At 45.6% G+C, this 8,762-nt stretch overlaps 1 protein-coding gene and 1 long non-coding RNA gene across 2 annotated transcripts; both read right to left on the bottom strand.

The window, feature by feature from the left end:
- Positions 1–94: 94 nt before the first annotated feature.
- Positions 95–5,657, bottom strand: LOC115406322 (adiponectin-like). Its single transcript, XM_030116273.1, has 8 exons — positions 5,549–5,657; positions 4,497–4,511; positions 2,634–2,681; positions 2,208–2,282; positions 1,685–1,747; positions 904–966; positions 706–834; positions 95–375 (listed from the first exon to the last, which is right to left on the bottom strand). Exons 1-8 carry the CDS (start codon positions 5,604–5,606, stop codon positions 95–97), a joined length of 732 nt encoding a protein of 243 aa, XP_029972133.1. The 5' UTR covers positions 5,607–5,657.
- Positions 3,226–4,013, bottom strand: LOC115406323 (uncharacterized). The gene is made up of 3 exons (XR_003933521.1): positions 4,003–4,013; positions 3,764–3,838; positions 3,226–3,254 (listed from the first exon to the last, which is right to left on the bottom strand). It is a non-coding gene; the product is annotated as an uncharacterized LOC115406323 (long non-coding RNA).
- Positions 5,658–8,762: the final 3,105 nt, after the last annotated feature.

Here is an 8,762-nt window from a genome sequence, read left to right as displayed (position 1 = left end):
CAGTACGGAGCTCAGTCTTGATCCTTAAGTCCCGATTCACTGCCTCAACGTCCTGCAAACGTCGTCCGGAGGTTCCAGGCAGCGAGCGAGGGCCTCACACAGCGAACAGCAGGAAGCCCGAGAAGATGCTGAAGTTCCTGGAGTCGTCGTAGAGCCGGTAGGAGGCGGGCAGGCTCAGGCGCACACTGTCGCCCCGGTCCAGCTGCAGGGACACGGCGGTGGAGGCGGAGGTGTAGCCACCATGGTCGTTGAGGTCCAGGCTGAAGACGACGGGCTTCTCGTTGCGGTACAGGTGCAGACCCATGTAGCCCTTCAGGTAGTCCGCAGCCGTGAAGCTGAAGAAGTAAATTCCTCCGACAGGAGCAGTGAACACGCCTGGAAGACACAGCAGTGGAACTGTTCAGGTGACACACTCTGTCCATTGATCTTTCTGTGCTACGATGTGACTTCATGAGAGTTTGAGCCATCTGGACCAGTTCGAGTGTCCATTTACATGACAACGGTGCTCAGAGCCACTGAAAACACGACATTTTTTAACATCTCCCAAGGTGGAACTTCTCGAAAACACTCCTGACTCCATTTCCGTGTAGATGGCGGAAAAAGCAACTTTTGTGAAACGCTGCTTCTGCGCGTGCTCACCACAGTCGTCGTCAATAGTTCTGCACACGTACAAATAGACGGACACCAAGCGTGCGGTGGGTCTACCTGACGTCCGGTCATAGGCTCCGCCCACGTTGGTGAAGGTTTTGGAAAAGATGAGCGTGGTCTCTTGGTCGAAAGGCCCGACGGCTCCTGAATCAGTCAGACCAGCCGAGAACGCCACCTTCAGCTCACCTGGGGAGGGCGTCTGCGTTAGAGGTAGCCTTCAAACCCTGAAGCCTCGCTCCACATGTGTGTTGTTACCTGTGTTTGGTGTGTTCAGGTCTTCCAGCTGTTTCTCGTTGTCTCTCAGTCTGACCTGCAGCTCTAAACATGAACAGGATGTGTGTCTGTGTGAGTGTTCTATTGCTGAGTTGTGATTGTTTAGTCACTGGTTGTGAAGCTGATTGTTTATGTATTATCCTTCTTTAACCAGCTGTGGACATAATTGAGAACAGAATCATTTTTTTTGAGGAGGGATGGGACACACCGCAGCTAGCACAGCTGGACTATGTTCATACAGTCAACTTTGAAAGCAGAAACTTCTGAAATACAGTGAAGCAATCGCAATGATCAATTTTTTCTCTGTTTTCCTTTAACAAAGCCTCGAATTCCACAACAGCCACAGATCTGTCAGTCTCAGTGTGTGTGTGTGTGTGTGTGTGTGTGTGTGTGTGTGTTACCTGCGTTCAGTGTGTTCAGGTCCTCCAGCTGTTTCTCATTGCCTCTCAGTCTGACCTGCAGCTCTAAAAACAAATTGTTGTGCAGTTCGGCTCATTGTGGTTTTATAGTTGAGATTGTGTATTTGTGTGTAGTGCGGTTGTGTACCTGTGTTGAAGTTGTGTTGCACATTCTCAGTTGAGTTGAATTTTGTGTGCAGCTTCATGAGTTCAGAGCTCAGATCTGAAACATGAACATAAAGTGAAATACACACTGCAGTGTGGCAGAGGTGGAGGTGTTCACAGGAAACTCTTCTCCCACATTTCACACACTCTCAGACGAGTTGGCAAGACGACACAACACGAAAAGTCAAGTGTTGTGTTACCTGTGTTCAGTGTGTTCAGGTCTTCCAGATGTTTCTCGTTGTCTCTCAGTCTGACCTGCAGCTCTGAACACACACAGGATGTGTGAGTGTTGTGTGTCTAGTGTCATTGTCTATATGGATTCATTGTAGTTGTCAAAAGGTGTTGAGAGTGATTGTTTACCTGTGATCAGGTTGTTTTGCAGATTCTCAGTTGTGTTGACTTTTGTGTGCAGCTTCATGACTTTAGAGCTCAGATCTGAAACATGAACACAAAGTGAAACAGATTTCACAAACAAACACGCACGCAGGAAGTGGAATATGTTTGTGGTATCAATGTTTATGTTGTGTTATCTCTGTATACTATCTTACTTTCATTTGTGTGTGTGTTGTGTTACCTGTGTTCAGTGTGTTCAGGTTTTCCAGATGTTTCTTGTAGTCTCTCAGTCTGACCTGCAGCTCTAAACACACACACACACAGTCTGTGTGAATATTTTGTTGATGTGTTCAGTGTGGTTGTGTATCTGTATTCAGCGCTTTTGTGTACCTGTGTTCAGGTTGTGTTGCAGATTCTCAGTTGTGTTGACTTTTGTGTACAGCTTCATGAGTTCAGAGGTCAGATCTGAAATAAGAGCACAAAAAGTGAAGGGAAAAAAATGCGCATACACACACAAATACAGTGGGACAGATTTTAATAACCTCAATAGGAGAGTGCGTCAGTATGAAATGAAACACATTTGTGTTACCTGTGTTTGTGTTGTAATATCTCTTTGTGTTGTGTAATTCTGTGCGCTCTCACCTCTTTGTGTAAATGTGTTGTTACCTGTTTTCAGGTCTTCCAGGTGTTTCTCGCTGTCTCGAACTCGGACCTGCAGCTCTAAACACAAGCAGATTGTGTGAGTGTTGTGTGTGTGTGGAATACATCATATATGTGTGTCGTTTCACTGTTATTTATGTTTGTGTGTTGTGTTACCTGTGTTCAGTGTGTTCAGGTCTTCCAGATGTTTCTCGTTGTCTCTCAGTCTGACCTGCAGCTCTGAAAAGACACAGTGTCTGAGAGTTGTGTTACTGTGGTGATGCTGGGTCGTGTTGTGTCCGTGTTGTGTTGTCGTCATGTCGCTGTATCCAGCCTTGTTGTGTATCTGTGTTCATTGTAGTTGATCAATGTTCAGTGTGGTTGTGTACCTGTGTTGAGGTTGTGTTGCAGGTTCTCAGTTGTGTTGAATTTAGTGTGTAACTTCATGAGTTCAGAGTTCATATCTGAAAAAAACAAAATGAAAATACACACACACACACACACACACACACACACACACACACACACACACACACACACACACACACACACACACACACACAGGAAGTGGAATAAATCTGACTTTGACAGAACTGCTGTAAATTGGATGGACGAAAACTTAATTTGTTTGTGTTATCAGTCTTTGTTTTGTATTACTAAGGTGTGTCTGTGTGTGTGTGTGTGTGTGTGTGTGTGTGTGTAGTCTTTTCCCTTTATTTGTGTGTGTTTTGTTACCTGTGTTCAGTGTGTTCAGGTCCTCCAGATGTCTTTCATTGTCCCTCAGTCTGACCTGCAGCTCTGAACACACACAGGATGTATGTGTTGTTGACATTATTTAACTATAAACTTCATTGTGTGTCTGTATTCAGTGTGGTTGTGTACCTGTGTTCAGGCTGTGTTGCTGACTGTCAGTTGTGTTGACTTTTTGGTGCAACTTAATAAGTTCAGAGCTCAGATCTGAAACAATAAAATCAAAGTGGAAAAATCACACACACACACACACACACACACACACACACACACACACACACACACACACACACACGCAGGAAGTGGAATAAATATAGCTTTCATACAGCTGCTTTAAAGGAGAATTGATTTGAAGAATGAAACACAACTGACTAACTTGTGTCGTGTTCCCTGTTTGTGTGTGTGTGTGTTACCTGTGTTCAGTGTGTTCAGGTCCTCCAGCTGTTTCTCATTGTCTCTCAGTCTCGCCTGCAACTCTAAACACACACAGGAGGTGTGTTGTTGTCATTATTTAACTGTAGACTTTCATTGTGTCTGTATTCAGTGTGATTGTGTACCTGTGTTCAGGTTGTGTTGCAGATTCTCAGTTGTGTTGACTTTTGTGTGCAGCTTCATGAGTTCAGAGCTCAGATCTGAAACATGAACACAAAGTGAAATGAATCTCCCTTTCTTACAACTGCTGTCAGGATATGTGTGTTGGCTTACCCAGTTGTGTGCGCCTGTGTGTTACTGTTGCGTAACCCCTTATCTTTGTTTGTAGATTGTTGCTTATTTGTGTTTCTGTACGTTGTGTTACCTGTGTTCAGGTCTTCCAGATGTTTTTCGTTGTCCCTCAGTCTGACCTGCAGCGCTGAACACACACAGTGTGAGCGTTGTTGTCATCATGACCAGTGTCCAGATTCATTGTGTGTTAATTGTAATTGTCAAGCGGTATTCAGTGTGTTTGTTTACCCGTGATCAGGTTGTGTTGCAGATTCTCAGTTGTGTTGACTTTTGTGTGCAGCGTCATGAGTTTGGAGCTCAGATCTGAAACATGAACCCAGAGTGAATGTACACTCACTTCTGTGTGTGTTTGTGTGTGTGTGTGTGTGTGTGTGTGTGTGTGTGTGTGTGTTGTGTGTGTGTGTGTGTGTGTGTGTGTGTGTGTGTGTGTGTGTTGTACTGCCTCTGTGCTTTTGTGTTGTGTTATCTCTGTGTACCATATTACTTGTATTTTGTGTGTCCTTGAGTATGTTGTGTTACCTGTTTTAAGTGTGTTCAGGTCCTCCAGATGTTTCTCGTTGTCCCTCAGTCTGACCTGCAGCTCTGAACACAGTGTGAGTGTGTGAGTGTTGTGAGTGTGTGTTTCTGTTTGTGTACAATCTTGCTGTTTACCTGTGTTCAGGTTGTGTTTCAGATTCTGGGTCGTGTTGACAATTGCCTCCAGCTTCAAAAGTTTGGAGCTCAGATCTGAAACATGACCACAAAGAGGGGAAACACACACACACACACACACACACACACACACACACAAACACACACACATATAGGAATAAATGTAACTTTCATACAACTGCTGGAGGAATTGACTGGAAGGATGAAAGAACTGAACAACTCGTTTGTGTTGTGTTACCTGTACTTGTGTGAGTGTACTGTCTCTCTGTGTGTGTTGCGTTACCTTTGTGTATGAGCTTACCATGGTTTGTGTATCATCTTTTCTTTATTTGTGTGTGTTGTTACCTGTGTTCAGTGTGTTCAGGTCTTCCAGATGTTTCTCGTTGTCTCTCAGTCTGACCTCCAGTTCTGAACACACACAGTCTGTGTGAGTGTTGTGTTGTTGTCATTATTTTGCTGTGTCAAGCTTCATTGTGGTTGTGGAGAACAGTGTTCAATACAGCTGTGTAGGTGAGTCCAGTGTGGTTGTGTACCCGTGTTCAGGTTGTGTTGCTGATTCTCTGTTGTGTTCATTTTCCTGTGCAGTCTCATGACTTCAAAGCTCAGATCTGAAACATGAACACAAAGTGAAACAGATCACACACACACACACACACACACACACACACACACACACACACACACACACACACACACACACACACCTGTGAACGAAATGTCACATTTATCCAACTGCTGGAAATCTAGTTTGAGTGAAGAATTATAGACAGTTTGATACGTTTTGAGTTGTGTTACTAAGGTGTGTGTGTGTGTTGTTACCTGTGTTTGCTGCATTCAGGTCTTCCAGATGTTTCTCATTGTCTCTCAGTCTGACCTGCAGCTCTGAAAACACACACAGGGTGTATGAGTGTTGTCATCATTTAGATTTTAATTGTCATTGTGCGTCTGTATTCAGTGTGGTTGTGTACCTGTGTTCAGGTTGTGTTGCAGATTCTCAGTTGTGTTGACTTTTGTGTGCAGCTTCATGACTTTAGAGCTCAGATCTGAAACATGAACACAAAGTGAAACAGATTTCACAAACACACACACACACAAACAGGAAGTGGAATATGTTATGTTCTTAACATTGTTCATGTTGTTAACTCTGTATACTATCCTACTTTCATTTGTGTGTGTCTGTTGTGTTACCTGTGTTCAGTGTGTTCAGGTCTTCCAGATGTTTCTCGTTGTTTCTCAGTCTGACCTGCAGCTCTGAACACACACAGGATGTGTGAGTGTTGTTGTCATTTATATCTTGTTGAGCTTTTCTCCCTCGCTGCACTGGAAAATCTGACTTTCAGACTCCTGTCATTGTGTATCTGCGTATATTCAGTGTGGTTGTGTGTACCTGTGTTCAGGTTGTGTTGCAGACTGTCAGTTGTGTTGACTTTCATGTGCAGCTTCATGAGTTCAGAGCTCAGACCTGAAACATCAACACAAACCAAATCAAACAAATCAAACACACTCAAATGACGTCGAACTGATCTTGAGATCGTGTTGTACTACAGCTGTGCGTTCATGTTGTGTTACCTGTGTGTGTGGTCTCATTTTGTTGCATGTGTTGTGTTACCTGTGTTCAGGTCTTCCAGATGTTTCTCGTTGTCTCTCAGTCTGACCTGCAGCTCTGAACACACACAGTCTGTGTGAGTTGTTGTGTTATTGTCAATGTTCAGCTGCATCTAGTTTTGTTGTTGTCGTCTTGGGAACGCCGTGTTCAGTGAGGTTGTGTACCTGCGTTCAGGTTGTCTTGCAGACTCTCGGTTGTGCTAACTTTTCTGTGCAGCTTCATGAGTTCAAAATTCTGATCTGAAACATAAAGAAAAAACGCACACACACCTGTAGGCCCTCCTTCCTGTAACACACCTGTACAAGCGGCACACCTGTCTGAGTCTGATTACCTCTGTAGTTTGTCTCCAGCTGCAGCAGCCGACCCTCCAGCAGCAGCAGGCGTCCGGCCACAGGGGGCGCTGTGACGGCTGACAGGACATTGTTTCACTCATACAGTCTCACCTGTTGTTTCACAGCTTCCAGGTGCCTCTCACCTGTCCTCTGAGGCTGCAGGTCGTCCAGTCGTCTCTCTGCTCGCTGCAGACGTTCGGTCTGAGCTGAGGTCAACAAACACATGAGAACACCAGCTGCCTGTGACCTGTGTGTGTGTGTGTGTGTGTGTGTGTGTGTGTGTGTGTGTGTGTGTGTTACCTGTGTTCAGCGTGCTCAGGTCTTCCAGATGTTTCTTGTCGTCTCTCAGTCTGACCTGCAGATCTGAACATCAGTGTGAGTGCTGTGACCTGTGTGACCTGTGGTCGTGTGACCTGTGGTCATGTGACCTGCTGATCACGATACCTGCGTTGCTGCTCTTCAGCTCTTCCAGCTGCAGCTGAGTGTCATTCAGCAGCTTCATGACTTCAGACAGTCGATCTGCACGCACACGTCGGGTCAGGATGACAAATTTAGATGAATGAACCAAGAAATCAGTGTTTTTATTGACAAACTGATGTGATTCTGCTTCTGTTTTATAGCTTTGAACATCGGGGATGCTCTGATTGGACGGCTGCTCACCTGAGGTCTGACCTTCCAGGATGTTCACCTGACTCTCAGACTCTACAGACATCAACTCAGATGAGGTGTTACACGGAGAAAACTCTGAAACACAGGAAGTAATAACTCCAGTACTGAGTCCAGAACTGGTTCTTTACCAAATGATGGACTTTGATCTAAACCTGGTTTGGTTCTGAATCTGGTTCGTAAGTTCTGGGAACCTCTTCATTCCTTCCCCTGTTACCTGGTTTAAACTCAGTTCTGTTTCAGGTTCTGGTTCTATAAGTTTAGGTCTTGATCTGAGCTGTGAGGGAATCCAGCCTGACAGGGTTCTGCTGGTCCGAGGACAGAGAGATGAACTGACCTGAGATCTGCCTCCTGAGCTCCTCCATCATACTCTCAGTGCTGCAGAGTCTCATGGACAGAACTGAGAACAGCAGGAGACAAGGACACACACACACACACACACACACACACACACACACACACACACACACACACACACACACACACACACACCATGTTTAACTTGAGCACATTGTCACTGAAAGACAGAGACTGGTTTGTGTCCAGACTGCAGGGAAGACGTGGATGAATGTGATGAAGATGAAGATGATGACCTGTGCTCTTCCTTCTCAGCTCCTCCACTGTGCTCTCGCTCGCCCTCAGCCTCGTCCTCAGGAACGGCAGCTCGCCCGCCAGAGCTGCACACAAGACAACGATGAGTGCATCGGTTTGCTCTTCAGGCAGAACCTTCAGCTCCCTCGCTCCTCTCTCTCCTGTGGAACCAGCTCCTCAGGTATGATTCTGACACAGTATCTGCTTTTAAAGTTAATCTCAAGACATTAGTCATGTTTTAGACCAGCCTGGACCGTTCAGCTGCTTCTCTGTTCTCTCCTTTTTCTTTCATTTTATCTCGGTTGAGTTTCTCTTTCCATCATCTCCTGCTGCTCGTGTGGAACAGTTTGGTTTTTCGCTATGGAAGCGCTTTCAGAGGAGCCTCTTGTTATCAGAGCTGAACTGACGTCACTCACCTGAGTTCTTCTTCTTCAGTTCGTCCACGGAGTTCTCGCTGCCATTCAGTCTGGACTGAAGCTCCAACACACTGAGGGCCTGGACTGAGACATACACACAGTCAGGACCAGGATCAGGTCCAGGGCCAGGGCCAGGGCCAGGTCTCGACCAACATGGAGTAGATGGAGACTTAAATTGGATTTTCATAGAATATGAGTGAAACTAAAACAGAACAATGTTCCAATCCTTTAATTTATGAATTTTAAATGAAATTAGACCTCAGATCTGAAAACAGTTATTTCATATCAAACTACCGCAGCAGGTTTCAGGAAAGTATTGAAGCAGTGACTGACCTCTGTTCACCTCCTCCACGGCCTCCATCCTGCTCTTAAGTTCCTCCACGGTGTCCGTCCTGCTCTTCAATTCCTCCACCTCCTTCATCCTGCTCTTCAAGTCTTCGACGACGTCCATCCTGCTCTTCAATTCCTCCACCACCTCTATCCTGCCCTTCAGCTCCTCCACGGTGTCCGTCCTGCTCTTAAGTTCCTCCACCACCTCCACCCTGCTCCTCAGCCCCTCCACCTCCTCCTC

Source organism: Salarias fasciatus, chromosome 19, assembly GCF_902148845.1.
Source record: "Salarias fasciatus chromosome 19, fSalaFa1.1, whole genome shotgun sequence".
Classification (NCBI taxonomy): Eukaryota; Metazoa; Chordata; class Actinopteri; order Blenniiformes; family Blenniidae; genus Salarias; species Salarias fasciatus.
Note: the sequence above shows the minus strand (reverse complement) of the source record. Positions and strands in the feature narration are given on the sequence as shown.